General features: G+C 36.0%; 1 protein-coding gene and 1 long non-coding RNA gene across 2 annotated transcripts; one reads left to right on the top strand and one right to left on the bottom strand.

The window, feature by feature from the left end:
- The first annotated feature begins 296 nt into the window (after window positions 1-296).
- LOC113468401 lies at window positions 297-1,385 on the top strand. The gene is made up of 2 exons (XR_003392162.1): window positions 297-365; window positions 1,131-1,385. It is a non-coding gene; the product is annotated as an uncharacterized LOC113468401 (long non-coding RNA).
- Window positions 1,386-1,563: 178 nt separating this feature from the next.
- Window positions 1,564-15,995, bottom strand: LOC103511518. The gene is made up of 6 exons (XM_008476240.3): window positions 15,589-15,995; window positions 15,010-15,299; window positions 5,757-5,870; window positions 5,022-5,159; window positions 2,047-2,273; window positions 1,564-1,594 (listed from the first exon to the last, which is right to left on the bottom strand). The coding sequence occupies exons 2-5, from the start codon at window positions 15,229-15,231 to the stop codon at window positions 2,064-2,066; spliced, it is 684 nt and encodes a 227-aa protein (XP_008474462.1). The 5' UTR covers window positions 15,232-15,299; window positions 15,589-15,995; the 3' UTR covers window positions 1,564-1,594; window positions 2,047-2,063.
- Window positions 15,996-16,874: the final 879 nt, after the last annotated feature.

Genomic DNA, 16,874 nt, shown 5'->3' with positions numbered 1-16,874 from the left:
GTTCCCCTAATCCGGTGTTAATATTTCCCTATGTTATGAGTAAAATGGGACATCGTTCCAAGCTGACTTTCTTAATCTTTCTTAAGATCGATGATTAATTGACGGCGTCGACTATGTGTGGACACAGCTTCAGAAGTATTACTTATTTATAATATGTACTTTTGTCTTATACTACATAATCGAGGGATATTCCTGAAGGGCCTCTATTCAGTCCTCTCACTTTTTACACTTCACACGTAGAAAAAGTCATAATGTTTGACAATTTTTGAAGCCCGTGAGAGAAGTGTGAATTGCGGCGTTGTCAAGGAGCTGCAGAAACTGTGCGCGTCCAACGAGAAGATGATTTGATTCATGTCACTCCTACGGTAAGTGTTGACTCTTTGACGCTATAAAGATCCTTGGTAAACTCCTTTTGAAGAAGACTCTTTAAAGGCCTAAAGTGAAAGAAGGGATTAGTGGGTGGAATATAGCTTCATCAGTTATAATTATTATCCCTTTTAACTTGTTCTTTCACAAGAATCTTCCTTGTCAGGATTTCCGGGTCATCTAATAGCTTACTCATTCCTAGTTCAAAGTTGATTATAAAAGTGTATCCAAACATAGTCGACAATCGATCGATGGGGTGAATATATGTTTTCGAGGCAGTGTGGACGGTTCAGTCGACATCTATGGCCGGTCGTAGGTGTGAAAACACATTAAGAGTAACAAACGACAAGCGCCAGTAACATTTTGTCTAATTTCGTTCAATTGAAAGTCGAAAGAAGGGATTAGTGGGTGGAATAGCTTCATCAGTAATAATTATTATCCCTTTTAACTTGTTCTTTCACAAGGAACTTCCTTGTCAGGACTTCCGGGTCATCTAATAGCTTACTCATTCCTAGTTCAAAGTTGATTATAAAGGTGTGTCCAAACATGGTCGACAATCGATCGACGGGGTGAATATATGTTTTCGAGGCAGTGTGGACGGTTCAGTCGACATCGATGGCCGGTCGACTAGGTGTGAAAACACATTAAGAGTAACAAACGACAAGCGCCAGTAACATTTTGTCCAATTTCGTTCAATTGAAAGTTATTTATTTACTATATTTGATGACTCATTGCAATTTTATTGTTTTCTTCCTCTGTTTCAGATTCATGATCTTCAGAAGACTGAACTAGACTAAAAGAGAACACGCCCATCGAATCATCGTTTCTCTTTGAACTTGGTTAAATCAACTCATGTGTACTTGATATTTATTTTATTTGTTGTTTATGTTTTGTCTCAATTTTTGAAACTTAGCCATGATTGTTTTGTTTGTAAATAACATTTGCTCATAACACTCTTATCATTTTGTTCATATTTTTATGTCCTAGTAATTTTTATTTATTTATTTATTTTATCCGATATCCTTGCGTCATCAGACAGTATTTAATAAAATTGACGAAATGTATTTATAATTCGCATGACTCGAGAATATAATTCAACAGTACTCGTAAATTATCTAATTCTTTTAAGATACTCACTAAATCACCTAGAATTAAATAGAAAGATCCAAGTAATTTCATTTGACAAAATTGACAGTCAGTCTAGTTCAGTCTTCTGAAGATCATGAATCTGAAACAGAGAAAGAAAACAATTGCAATTAGTCATCAAATATGTATAGTAAAAGAATAATTTTCAATTGAACGAAATTAGACAAAATGTTACTGGCGCTTGTCGTTTGTTACTCTTAATGTGTTTTCACACCTAGTCGACCGGCCATCGATGTCGACTGAACCGTCCACACTGCCTCGAAAACATATATTCACCCCGTCGATCAATTGTCGACTATGTTTGGACACACTTTTATAATCAACTTTGAACTAGGAATGAGTAAGCTATTAGATGACCCGGAAATCCTAACAAGGAAGTTTCTTGTGAAAGAACAAGTTAAAAGGGATAATAATATATAACTGATGAGGCTATTCCATCCACTAATCCCTTCTCTCACTTTAGGCCTTTAAAGAGCGTCTTCTTCAAAAGGAGTTTACCAAGGATCTTTGTAGCGTCAAAGAGTCAACACTTACCGTAGGAGTGACATGAATCAAATCATCTTCTCGTTGGACGCGCACAGTTTCTGCAGCTCCTTGACAATCTCATTCATGACGGTAATGTAGTTGTGATAGATGATCCAGTCATCCATCGCCCGTTCCGACCCGTTGCGAGAGATGGGGATGTGCGTGATCGGAGATTTGGTCTCCTGTGGCTGAATGCCCAGCTCGTTGGTCATCACCCAGTGCGTTTCGCAGAGCACCTGAAATCAGAACATCGAAAAGCAAGGGTTGAAAATATTGCCAAAAACGGACTACATGGTGACTTATGAGACATGTTTCAACTTTCTAAAAAAGTAAAAAGAAGAGGAAAGAAAAAGGAAGGAGGAGAAGAAGGAGGAGGAGAAGAAGGAGAAGAAGAAGAAGAAGAAATATTTGTAGGCTTTTGTCGCCCGTTGAGTTGTGATAGATGATCCAGTCATCCATCGCCCGTTCCGACCCGTTGCGAGAGATGGGGATGTGCGTGATCGGAGATTTGGTCTCCTGCGGCTGAATACCCAACTCGTTGGTCATCACCCAGTGCGTTTCACAGAGCACCTGAAATCAGAAACATGGAAAAGCAAGGGTTGAAATTTGGAAAACTGAGTTGGAAAACGGACTTTGTGGTGACTTATGAAATGGATATGTTTCAACTTTCCAACAAGCTGGGCCCGTCCCTCCGGGAATTTTTTAGCCCGTAGTTTATTCGATCGTGGTTAAAGAAAATCAGTACCTATGTAGGTACGTACATAATTTGTTTAATATTCAGTTTATTATTAATATTGAATTGATTTTTTTATTTTACTTTCATGTAATGATTTAAAATGAAGACTAGACCCCGCTCTCCCTTTATTCCTTTTCAATATTTAAGTCACCCATAAGTCCTTCTGTAGGGACAGACAGACAGATGACACCGAAGCGAATACAATAGCCCGTCCCTTATACCTTTTTTTATTACTAGGTATCGTAATATTAAAGGAGGGACGGGCTGAAAAGGAAAAAAAAGAAGAGGAAAGAAGGAAGGAAAGAAGAACAAAAGGAAAGAAGAAGGAGAAAGAGGAGGAGCAGAAGAAGAACAAGAAAAAGAAGAAGAGGGAGAAGAAGAAAAAAAAAAAGAAGAACCATTTGTATGATTTTGTCGCCCGTTTCGTCTACTGATAGTAACATCTGACATGCGAGAAATGGACAAAAGGGTAACTAAACATAAGTAGCACTATAAACATCTCCTGAAGACATTTTCGAGTAAAATTGGACATTGTGAATCTTTTAGACGCCGAGTAGTCCAAACAAACAACTAGTGACAGCGATGCCAATTGTAGTCATGCGTTAGAAATGAATGAACCAAACAACAAACATCTTGTGTCTAAATTTTATAATGAGGTGTCAAAATAAACAGAGCCAATGAAGCAGTCATTGTAAGATCATTCATTCAGATACTAAGATCATTCATTCAAATAGAAACTGACAACAAAAACTATTTCATTCAGAGGAATCTGTTCATTGATAAAAGTGTGAAAGAAAATCCTATTGTTCAAGATTCGAATCTTTGTGATGTCCCGCTTTCAACAAGTGGATCTTCTAATAATTATCCTGAAAACCCTACTTTCTCTTGAAGAAAGTGATTCTCAGAGTTTGCCATTTCGTAGCGAAAAGGCTCCATAACCTATGTAAGATATGTACTGAACATTAAATACAAATAAATTCTTACTACTCCTACTACTACTACTACTACTACTACTACTACTACTACTACTACTACTACTACTACTACTACTACTACTACATACTACTACTACTACTACTACTACTACTACTACTACTACTACTACTACTACTACTACTACTACTACTACTACTACTTTTTAGTTTCATGGAAGTGATGAGACCATTTATGTTTTAATGGTGAGAACATTTGTAACTGTTATCCTGAAAACCCTACTTTCTCTTGAAGAAAGTGATTCTCAGAGTTTGCCATTTCGTAGCGAAAAGGCTCCATACTATGTTTAGACTGTACGTCATTGATTAGATAGCGACTGACGCAAAACGGTGCAAGCCTGCGAGGTACTCGTCCTCACATGTCCTCCTCCTCCTCCAAATCGTCAGCCGTTATAATATCCATGATAACGTCGCGTAGTGTCGCGTCGTATGGGTTAACGTAAAATAAAACTAGAGAAGAAGTCAAGAAGTCGCAAAACCTCTGAGAACCTTCTTTTCTCAAGATCTCAAGATATGCTAGCTCAAAAATTTCCTTCTAAGTAGATTTCTGTAATGCTGTATGCTGTTAAAGTCCATATTGAACTATAGCTATAATTTTCTTCTTTTGTCAAAACAAATTTCTACATTCATCAATGGAAGAAATTGTGCCAGCCTAGTTAGCTTAGTTGGTAGTGCGTGTGCCTTTAAGTGCTAGGCCGCGGGTTCGATTCCCGCCCGGGGCGGATTTTATACTGGGATAATGTTCGTTCTCGGAACGGCTGGCTTTCCTCCTATCCTGTCTTCCTTCTCTCTTCGATTTCGGGACGATAAGACTGTTCTCGGAACGGCTGGCTTTCTTCTATCCTGTCTTCCTTCTCTCTTCGATTTCGGGACGATAAGACCATAGCAGTTATAGTTTCCTCTGTCAAACCTCTTAAAAAAAAAGTGGAAGAAATCCTCTGATTTGTGCTTAATTTTCCCCTTTCTAACTACGACTATGAAGTTCCCAAACCGTCAAAATCCCAATTTATCGGGAAGCATATGAATCTGTTCATTGATAAAAGTGTGAAAGAAAATCCTATTGTTCAAGATTCGAATCTTTGTGATGTCCCGCTTTCAACAAGTGGATCTTATAATAATTATCCTGAAAACCCTAATCCTACTTTCTCTTGAAGAAAGTGATTCTCAGAGTTTGCCATTTTGTAGCGAAAAGGCTCCATAACCTATGTAAGATATTTGGATGGTTCACAACGTTAGAAAGTAGAATTCAAACTTACCGCTTTCAAAGACATCCTCACGTTGAGAAATTTGTCGAGGAAATCTTTGTTGCCCATTGCAATTTGATCTTGAATGATATACTCAATACCATGTGCGTATTGCTGCATGATTTCATAGGCGAATCTGATCTTTTCCACCTTTAACAGAACAAATGAAAAGTATAGCAGTTAGTATAAAAGTCATAAAACTCATTTTCAAATCACATTAGAGTCATGCAGTTTAAAGACCTTCTTACTGGTGACAGAACCTATTCATGAATGGATTATAACTTCACCTACCCAACGCACGTAAGATATTAAAATCCTATACAATGTCTAAAAGAATACCCACATGACATTATTGGAATCAATGTTCGCAAATATTAGCACTATCTTGGACATCGTAAGTTTTTATGAAATACAAATTTGAAGCGCTACCTCTCTACGAGTGCGAAGACATTGTCCCAGATACGTCGAGTGAATGTCAATCACTCGTGTTAGTCACAGAGATGCTAATATGAAGTTTAGTGGCAGTCCGCCACATGCTTCTATTAATTATTACTGTTCTAATCTGCACTCACATGACTGGTGAGTGACTCATTGCTTAAAAATTATCAGTCTTTCTCCTGTGGGAAAAAAGATTCCGTCTGGTGCGATATGTGTTAACATTACTTTTTCAAACCTGACTTCAATTAGAATGAACTACGCGGTCATAGGACACGCCATGTTCTGAATAATGAATGTTCTGACACTTACCTCACTGGAAGACTCTTTCAGTTTGTTCAAACTGTCCATGGCATCCTTTAGCCAAACTACTGGCCCAAGGAAATCCTTCATCTGCACTTCGTAGGACGTTTGCATTAAATCGGCCTGAAACACTTAATGGAAAAAAAAACTCACAAGCGCAAAAATGAGTTTATTTTCACATTGAAACAAACTTGAAAGAAAGAAGAAGAAAAAAAATTGTCCAGTTACTACTACTGGACTGAGGTTTGCTCTATCAACTAGGGTGGCCATTGGCCAATGGGAGATACGGTCTTGTGACTGAACTTGGGTTTAACTTGTCTGAAGACCAAACCGTACCCGATGAATATCAGTCAGTTTAACAAGTGTGTATTTGTGTTTTTATTTGAATTATTATGTGTTGGATATATTCCTATGCGTCTAGAGATGTGCATGTGCTCTGAGTAAGCCACTTTGTTTCGGACTTTTCCATAAAACTTCTCCGAGGTTGAACGCATGCGTCAGAAAGTTAATAACTTCAATTTACTTGCGGAATATTCCAACTCATCTGAAGAACTACGAGTAGTACTAGTACATGAGTCTCGAATCTTTCCATTGTTGAAATCTTCCGTTCTTTCATGTTCCTATTGAGTGTTACTAGTTTCTACGAATGACTTTAACATTACCAATGCAATCAGCAGGGAAATTCCATGTGAATACTCTCTTGTTCCTCTTATTGTACATTGAATACCTCAACAAACTTCTTGTTGAAAATCATGCATATTTGATGGAAATGGACAGACATTAGAAAAGTAATACGTTTCATTATTAATTACTTTTTATCATTATTTTATTTCATGCTTAGTTTATGTCACATGGATTTAGAATTTTTCTAGAGATGAAGTCTTTGTTCTAATGAATTCAAAAATGGTTTATTGACTTCTTTACTGTTAAGAATGAGTGCACATCTATACTCGTACCTCTACGAATGACTTTAACATTACCAATGCAATCAGCAGGGAAATTCCATGTGAATACTCTCTTGTTCCTCTTATTGTACATTGAATACCTCAACAAACTTCTTGTTGAAAATCATGCATATTTGATGGAAATGGACAGACATTAGAAAATATTACAGACACAACTAGTAACACTAGGTGTTTTCTTGTTTTGTTCCAGGATTTTCAAAGCTTGTGATATTGTTCTCTTCGACTATAACGTTTCCTAGCGTCAAGTCAGCGCCTGTCATGGAGACCAAATTAGATATAGACTGGATCCAATGTCCTTGTGGGAAAGCTCCAATGGTCACTTTCGAAGGAGAAAGTTCAGAGAGTTCGGAAAACTCTTCAGGGTCTTCATCAAAGCAAGCAACCTCCATCAGCAGTAGTGAAGCGAGGGATAGCATCAACAAAATTGTTAACAGTGGGAACATCGCCATCAAATCTGCAGAGATTTTCAAAAATGAATATGTAAGTAATATTTCGTTCCATATCTCTATTTATTGAATATCATCAGCAAGACTATTGTACTTTGTTGTGATGGAAGGTATTGGGTTTCAAATTGGTGATAGCCTCTCAGATAATATACCAATACCGTTTCTATTCTAAGGTGTCTCTTACGGTTCATGTGGAAATACTGTTTCTCCTAGACTCTTTGGAATGAAACTCGGATAGTACCTATCACTATCTCAACAGCTTTTCCTTTCCTCATGTTATAATGCAAGTAGATGTCACTGAACATTCTTCAATACCGTTTCTATTCTAAGGTGTCTCTTACGGTTCATGTGGAAATACTGTTTCTCCTAGACTCTTTGGAATGAAACTCGGATAGTATCACTATCTCAACAGCTTTTCCTTTCCTCATGTTATAATGCAAGTAGATGTCACTGAACATTCTCGACACGAGGAATTGAAATGTTACCAATCATGAAAAAGGTAATAAAAGCTAAAAAAACTCATTCTCGAAAATGAGATTCTGATGTGTAATACTGTAATAGGTTACAGTTTTTTTGGAGTCAACAACCCTCGTAATGTAAGAATCATTGTCTTTTGAACTTTTGATATTTGGAAAACATGAGAACTAACTAATGACTAATGAGTAATGGTCTGCTGACTTTCAGTCTAAATGTCGCAAAGGTCAACACTGACATCATACAGGGGGTAGGGGAAACAGCTTCAAAACTCTTATTATAATGGCAAAAGGATTGACATGTTTCGCTTTTAATTTGACTCTCACCAAGCAGTATTTCAAAATCATCAAAATGACAAAAGAAGTCTGTCTGTCTGTCTGTCTATAGGAAGAAGATTTCCGTCGTGTAGTAGTTTTGCATTACTCAGCTCAAGGTGTTCAATTACAATATTTTTTTATTTTTTTTTTTTCAATTTTCCATTCTTGTAATTTTTGTAAAGATAACATTATCTTCCATCTCATCATTCATTGCAGTTTTCTCAGCTTTGTTCTTCTTATCTCAACCAACAAATAGCGATTTCAGGATTTCATTCATTTCACGATCAATATTGTCATTATTTACTCGGAACTTTGTCTTTCATTATTGCCATCATCATCATTATCATTGATGTCTAGTACTTCCTTAGATTTCCACACAGCTTTGTCGTCCACTAATTTTGTACACTTTTCGTACAAACACACCACCATTTTTCTCGCAAAAAATCTCATTTCTTTTCAACTCATTCCCATAAGTAACTCTTATGCGATATTATTTAGGTATTTTTTCTCGAGCTGTATCATTTATCTGAGAGTTGTAACTTCGCGTGTGAATTTCAACCGTACGAAATGTTAATTAACAATCAGGAGATTTGCCAGTGTTTGTAGCGTCTTTGCTTCCAATGCTGTTTTGTAAAACTTACAAAACATTATAAATACATATTTCTCATCTACTTACTCGTATGTATGTACAATAGGAGATTTGCCAGTGTTTGTAGCGTCTTTGCTTCCAATGCTGTTTTGTAAAATTTACAAAACATTATAAATACATATTTCTCATCTACTTACTCGTATGTATGTACATATTTAGTCAGGTCAGCGATCTATCCGCAGTAAGAGCTATCGATTTCATGATTTACTGCCCAAATGATAAATTCAAGACCAGTGTCTGCTTAGGTCAATCGATATGTGGGGCGATTTACTGCCCCAAATGATAAATTCAAGACCAGTGTCTGCTTAGGTCAATCGATATGTGGGGGTTTGACTAGATTTTAAAGGGTAATTCAGGTGTATTTCAATTAGAATGGTCGATTCTCTACTAATGACATCAATGAACCACTACGTTTGAGTGCCTACTTCTCATCACTTTCATTTTCGTTTGGGCCATCAAAGTCATCAAATTTCCAAGTCCAAGGTCTTATAGAACAATAATCGGTTCCTTCCCAATTGACAAGTGGTTTCGTAATAGATAGCAATGTAGGTAATTAGAGTCAATCTATTTGTTTACAATTTAATACCTACAAAAACAACTGATAAGAACGCTCGTGTCACTTGATCTATGGGTAACAGGTACCTCATTTTGATATTCCTCTAGCTCAAACTTCGGATTTAGGTAAATTTCATGGTTTAAATTGTACTTTTTTTTTTAACGAGACAAATAATGCTTACTATAAAATAAAAACTAATAAACAAAGACTAGAAATGAATATTAAATTTATACAATAAAATCAACTGACACTACTTTGATTAGGGTGGCGATTTCTATTTCCAAAACCTGTTTGTCAATCTATTTGTTTACAATTTAATACCTACAAAAACAACTGATAAGAACGCTCGTGTCACTTGATCTATGTATGGGTAACAGGTAAACAGGTACCTCATTTTGATATTCCTCTAGCTCAAACTTCGGGTTTAGGTAAAAAACATGGTTTAAATTGTACTTTTTTTTTTAACGAGACAAATAATGCTTACATTGCACCTAAGTGTACCTTGATATCGGAAGGCAATAAGAGTTCCAACAGAACATTTGTTACTCATTTTTCAAATACACAATTTAACTGAACATAACTGGAGTTCATTGGCTGACCAGAAGAATTCCAAGGAATCGGTTCTAATCGGAATCGCCATTCACCATCCCTTCCAATGTGCGACACTATCTTTACAATGGCAACATGGTCATCCATTGAGAAGCATAAAATGCAACGTTGCTTAAAACTCAAGCTAATTGAAAGAGGCCATTCACCATCCCTTCCAATGTGCGACACTATCTTTACAATGGCAACATGGCCATCCATTGAGAAGCATAAAATGCAACGTTGCTTGAAACTCAAGCTAATTGAAAGAACATGGTTATCTGGATGATTATGCACTGGTACTTAACTTTGAGTTAAATGAACCACACCGAAAGTACGAGGGGTTTGTGGAAAAAGAAAAATAAATTCGTGGATCAAAATGGATAGCTTCAATTTTCCTATCTTCTTGTAGTATCTAGCAATGTAAGCATCAACAGACTTTCTTCGTGATTCCCAAGACTTCACTTATCTTGAATTCTTCAACAGACTGTATGCATCTTAACAAAGTATTCCTGTTTCGGATTATCTTGTTAGTAAATTAATACAATCACTTCATCTCCAAATCTCTAGCAGTGAGAAAGACTCAACAAGATCGAAGACTTGGACCAAATTAGTTTCTTGATGAATCTTGTCAACAGAGCACACCTAATAGCTCCAAGTATTTCCTGCGGATGAGACTCTGTCATTGTTTGAGGAGGTCACTTCTCATATCGAGTGTGTTTACTTTGAGTTCTTATTTTGGGAACATCAATATTTGATCAGGTACATAACGACATCGTAACAAGTAATCCCGACCATTTGTCTGTGTAATTGTTTCAATGAGACAAATTACCTCTCTGTCTTTCTCAAAGTTTCCCATCACTTTCACTTTCTTCAAAAAATGGAAGGGAATTTCCCAGGAATTCCTTTTTCACCAATTACCTCTCTGTCTTTCTCAAAGTTTCCCATCACTTTCACTTTCTTCAAAAAACGGAAGGGAATTTCCCAGGAATTCCTTTTTCACAAATTACCTCTCTGTCTTTCTCAAAGTTTCCCATCACTTTCACTTTCTTCAAAAAACGGAAGGGAATTTCCCAGGAATTCCTTTTTCACCGTTTCAAATTTCGGGCAGCTTGCACAGCATCGTTCATAAAACCTTGTTACGGATAATCTCCGAATAAACGCGAAAATCATGCAGGTCACTGGGTCACAATGTTAAATTCATGTACAAGAGATACTTGGACACTTAAAGGTATTGTCTTCATGTGGAGTCCCTCATGAGGATTGCTCCGAGTATTATTCACGCATGTGAGATGGTCTCTGTATATTAAAGGTATTGTCTTCATGTGGAGTCCCTCATGAGGATTGCTCCGAGTATTATTCACGCATGTGAGATGGTCTCTGTATATGAGGACATATTACTTCTATCTTCTTCCTCTTTTTAAGGTCAGTTTACTGTGGCTTCAGGCTATTGTAATTTCATTGTTCTTCCATGCTTACAACTTTAATTACAACTGAACGCCTATAAACTCTGTATATGAGGACAAGGCACGAATTTCATTTCGGATGGCGCACGGCGCACAGTGCTGTGGCGTTAAGATTATAGACGCGTAAAGAATGCTCGTACTGCAAGCACCAGAAACATCCGGGCTGTGATATGTCTGTTTCCGGTATTTTGGACCCGCACGTTTCTGCTAATGTGGACAATGCTCGTACTGCAAGCACCAGAAACATCCGGGCTGTGATATGTCTGTTTCCGGTATTTTGGACCGGCACGTTTCTGCTAATGTGGATAATGCTCGTACTGCAAGCACCAGAAACATCCGGGCTGTGATATGTCTGTTTCCGGTATTTTGGACCGGCACGTTTCTGCTAATGTGGACGTCCGTCCGCTTAATTATTAATTATGATCAGGAGGTCTGAAGATATCACCAAAGACCATCAAGTTTAGTATAATGTTTCAATGTTCCGTAACTGTTTTATTGATTATGTAAATCTGGATGTGAGTATTGTCAAGCCGTACTGTGGTGATTGATGGTTGTTCCTTTTCTTGTTTTATGTTCAGCTAAGACTACTGTTCCTATCTCATTCAATTTTACTTCTATCTTCTTCCTCTTTTTAAGGTCAGTTTACTGTGGCTTCAGGCTATTGTAATTTCATTGTTCTTCCATGCTTACAACTTTCATTACAACTGAACGCCTATAAGAACATCAAAAATGTGTTAAAATGTTCAATAGATAGGTGGTCGGTCAGAGATGGTACTGTATGTCAGAAATTAGTGTGATGATTGTTTTTGAAGGTAACAAGGTTTTCCTCGTCTAACGGTATCCTATGCAGTTTTATTTATCTCACAAGCGCACTTGTCAAGTGAATAATAGCAGAGTGTGCTGTTTTCTATTGGCCTATTGTTTTCTCAATAGATATTATAAATTATGTAGGTACAAGTTGTTTTTCTCTAGAAAATCATATTGAAATTAGATCTCCCCTCTTGTACATAAGAGTAGATAGACAATGTTTATGCTTGCTGTAGTATTATATTGTTCTGATTGATAACAGTACTTGCAGATTTCATATTATGTAGTCATGCTGTCTGGTGGTCATAATATTACTTCTATTGATCTTAACTTGATTATCACAATTGCTTATCAGTTTTTAGTTGAACTGGTGTAGACTGCTTCATAAAATGCACAGGTTAGCATTTTAGTTACCATTGATACGCATTGGATTTAAAATATAGTTTGAAAATCCTTCAAACCATTATTTTGAGCATCTTCCCTCCCTTTGGATATAAAGAAAAACTGTTCGTTCTCCTCATGTGAGATCATGGATTGTAAAATATGTTGTATTTCCTAATGTTTCTGTTATGTCGGGGGCATGGTATAGTTATTATTAGTGCTAGCTAATACTTTGGTTTACCATAATATAACTAAGTTACTCATATTTTGTTCATTCATTTCAGCAGCTCGGATTTTGGTGTTGTAGATGAAGATCATAACATTTATAGTACAAATACATATTATGTAGGTGAAAAATGTTTAATAGAAATAGATTATTGTGAATTAATGCTATTTCAAATGTAAACAAGAGCTCAAAGTTCCTGAATGAAAGCTGACTGGAAAATCAAAATCACACCTCAAAACTCTATGACAAATCAGTACGTTATATTTATGTACAGTTTTGAGATCAATAAAAAGTGGCGACAGAATCACATGACTCGCTCGACGTTAATTAACATAACTGTTCTAAATGATATCTACCTATTTGGTTCATATTTTGTTCATTCATTTCAGCAGCTCGGATTTTGGTGTTGTAGATGAAGATCATAACATTTATTGTACAAATACATATTATGTAGGTACCTAGGTGAAAAATGTTTAATAGAAATAGATTATTGTGAATTAATGCTATTTCAAATGTAAACAAGAGCTCAAAGTTCCTGAATGAAAGTTTTCCTGCCTTTACAGTTTGTCCCAGGTTTCGGTGTTGTGTATTACATACCACCAACATCTCTGCTTCCTATAATACTCGCAGCTTCTATATCTATATGAATAGTGTACCTATAAGTATAAACATGGTTTACATTTGTGTATTGGGTCTCAATCAAGTTTTTGGTGTTTTTTTGTGTGGCAGTCTGGTCATTTGAATTGAATTGGTGGGTCTTTGGCCTGGAAGCAATTAACATCGTGGGCTATGGGGCACATCGGCTCATTCAGTGTAATTACTCATATTAAAACAAATAACTCCATTCCGATGTTCCTTAAATACTTAATTATCTTGGTAAGAAATCGAACATTTTTTCATCCGATACAAGACAATGTCGAAGACATTTTTCATATTGCAAGTATACAGGGTGTCTCAATAAACAGCAAAGATGTTGATGTTCCTTAAATACTTAATTATCTTGGTAAGAAATCGAACATTTTTTCATCCGATACAAGACAATGTCGAAGACATTTTTCATATTGTAAGTATACAGGGTGTCTCAATAAACAGCAAAGATGTTGATCATAAGTGAGCCAATAAGGTGAATTCAACCCTGGGACTCTGATACGGAGAACTGCATCAATAAGAAGTAGAAATAAATTTCACCCGAGCTGAAATAGAGCTTATTCAAAGAATTGAGTACTCTGATACGAACTGCATCAATAAGAAGTAGAAATAACAAATTTCACCCGAGCTGAAATAGAGCTTATTCAACGAATTGAGTATGGGCTGATACGGAGAACTGCATCAATAAGAAGTAGAAATAACAAATTTCACCCGAGCTGAAATAGAGCTTATTCAACGAATTGAGTATGGGTGATGATAAAACTAAGAGATAAACAATAAGAAGTATCATTGCCATTGACATAATTGTTTACTGCATGACGGAACTGGTGCGTCTGTTGGGAAATTGGTCTCTCCACCTTTCTTCTACCATAGGGTACTTGTTACTTAAGTATTAGTGAACTAGTAATGATACAGTACAAGTTCCAATGTTACACGGTATACAACATAAAAGAAGAATAAAACAAATAACAAGCAGAGAAGAACTTAATGGAACTTCTGGATATTTGATCAACCTAGGATCCTTTAGCTCAGATGACAGATATAATAACTGGCTCGTGAATAGTTTTATCCCTTGCTATGTTAGTGAAATCCCCACAATTATGTCAGGAGCTTACTGTCAGCATCTTCTGCACCAAGGACCATTAGAACAATTTTCTTATCAACCAGAACAGACAATTCTTTGACGGATGACACTCTCACTGACATTCGTCTCTTGTAGGAACTATAATCACTTTACATGATAACATGGACCACATTGACTGAATTGGATTGACAGTTATTCCAGCTAACAAGCGTGCTGAGATTGCATGTGCCACTTTGTTTCGGACTTTTCCATAGTAAGCTGAGTAAGCCACTTTGTTTCGGACTTTTCCATAAAACTTCTCCGAGGTTGAACGCATGCGTCAGAAAGTTAATAACTTCAATTTACTTGCGGAATATTCCAACTCATCTGATAATAAGAACTAGGTAGTACTAGTACATGAGTCTCGAATCTTTCCATTGTTGAAATCTTCCGTTCTTTCATGTTCCTATTAAGTGTTACTAGTTTCTACGAATGACTTTAACATTACCAATGCAATCAGCAGGGAAATTCCATGTGAATACTCTCTTGTTCCTCTTATTGTACATTGAATACCTCAACAAACTTCTTGTTGAAAATCATGCATATTTGATGGAAATGGACAGACATTAGAAAATATTTATGTTTAATAAATAGAGATATGGAATGAAATATTACTTACATATTCATTTTTGAAAATCTCTGCAGATTTGATGGCGATGTTCCCACTGTTAACAATTTTGTTGATGCTATCCCTCGCTTCACTACTGCTGATGGAGGTTGCTTGCTTTGATGAAGACCCTGAAGAGTTTTCCGAACTCTCTGAACTTTCTCCTTCGAAAGTGACCATTGGAGCTTTCCCACAAGGACATTGGATCCAGTCTATATCTAATTTGGTCTCCATGACAGGCGCTGACTTGACGCTAGGAAACGTTATAGTCGAAGAGAACAATATCACAAGCTTTGAAAATCCTGGAACAAAACAAGAAAACACCTAGTGTTACTAGTTGTGTCTGTAATAGCTGCGTTACCTCACCCAACACTTCTAAACTGAGTAACTGAGAAAATTCTAAATCCATGTGACATAAACTAAGCATGAAATAAAATAATGATAAAAAGTAATTAATAATGAAACGTATTACTTGGATTCACAGAAATAAGTGTTCAGAAATATGTATTACGCATCAGTTTTTCCCTCCAAAATATCTGTACCCAACTTTCCTTTGCAGTTTGTTCATTATTTAAGTTACAAGAACATTACCTGTTATTTCCTGAGATGGCTTATTGATTTCAACTGTTCTTCAACGAATTTAGATGTATTAGTGTCCACTTTTTCCCTTGAATTTCTTGAAAACGGACAAAACTGAGACACCTTTCGTGTTTGATAACAAAAACTCGACTGAATTGAACGAATCAACTATTTCATGTTTCTCTCATTTAGAGTTATACAATCTATTTATAGACTGTAGGCTTGAGGTTATACATATGTTCTGTTCTTATACATTAATTATAGGTCTTATGTAACTATATCTACAGCTATGGCCTACGTTCAACTGTTTCTACCTTCTGTGGGCAGTTGGGAAGAAGAAGCGGAGGAAAGATCGATAGAGGAAGCACATTATATGCGATGACTATTTGTATATGTAAATGATATACAGGCAGTAGTACCTACATAGTAAGTATCTACGAAAAGAAACTACAAGCACAACGCTTTTCACAGATTTCTTTCGCTGCATAAATAGGTAAGTAATCATTACTCATAATCCTACTACATAAGGTATTAACTTCAGCGACAAAAATAAATCTATACTCTTCATACAGCTCTGAATGAAATTTTTACTTTAGATGATTTCAGCAAATAACTCAAAGAATAAAGAAGAGTGTTAACTGACCAATGCTTATAAGATATAAGAAGAGTTCTCTACATACAACAAGCTTAGAAGATAAATTATTATAAATGATGAAATAGAGACCCCAGACAAATTGTTAAGAAAACAATCAACAATATATAACTTAAAGCTTGAAGACCAAAGAACTGGTGAACAATAATTATCACAACAAAACAATATCAAGGTAAGAAAACATGTGTACGGACACAAAATAAATACAAAAAATAATAAAAGAAAGAAAAAAAACCTCTTGTATAAAAAAGCACAAAGTTTTGTCTCTTCAGTTTACAAGTAAGAAAATAAATACTTTTGACAGAAGAAATCAAAGAGGTATACGAGCACTTATGCAGAGACCTGCTCTTGGTGAAGAAAAGTAACTATGAATCAAGATTTAAAAGATAAATGAGGAAAAAATTAAAAGAATAAAAAAACAAGTACAGATTATCATCAAGAAAATGCTCGGGTAGAAGTACTGAACCAATGAAAAGTGAAAAAAAATAATAATTTAACAGTTAAGAGTTAAATACTTTTATTTGTTCTGTGAGGGGATTATACTGCCGAAATTTATTCCAATTTCGATTTTTTTCTTTCTTTTTTCAAATGTACGTAACTAACGTACCAATAATACCTATGGAAGTTCTTCCTTACCATCTTCAGG

This window comes from Diaphorina citri, unplaced genomic scaffold (assembly GCF_000475195.1).
Source record: "Diaphorina citri unplaced genomic scaffold, Diaci psyllid genome assembly version 1.1 scaffold723, whole genome shotgun sequence".
NCBI lineage: Eukaryota > Metazoa > Arthropoda > Insecta > Hemiptera > Psyllidae > Diaphorina > Diaphorina citri.
Note: the sequence above shows the minus strand (reverse complement) of the source record. Positions and strands in the feature narration are given on the sequence as shown.

What these genes read in the sequence shown, in the direction of transcription:
- LOC103511518 (XM_008476240.3), bottom strand. Translation starts at nt 15,231, where the DNA reads ATGGAGACCAAATTAGATATAGACTGGATCCAATGTCCTTGTGGGAAA. An exon ending in TGAAAGAGTCTTCCAGTGAG is followed by an intron (nt 5,160 to 5,756) that starts GTAAGTGTCAGA and finishes GTTCTGTTAAAG; the next exon opens with GTGGAAAAGATCAGATTCGC. An exon ending in TGAGGATGTCTTTGAAAGCG is followed by an intron (nt 2,274 to 5,021) that starts GTAAGTTTGAAT and finishes TTCTGATTTCAG; the next exon opens with GTGCTCTGCGAAACGCACTG.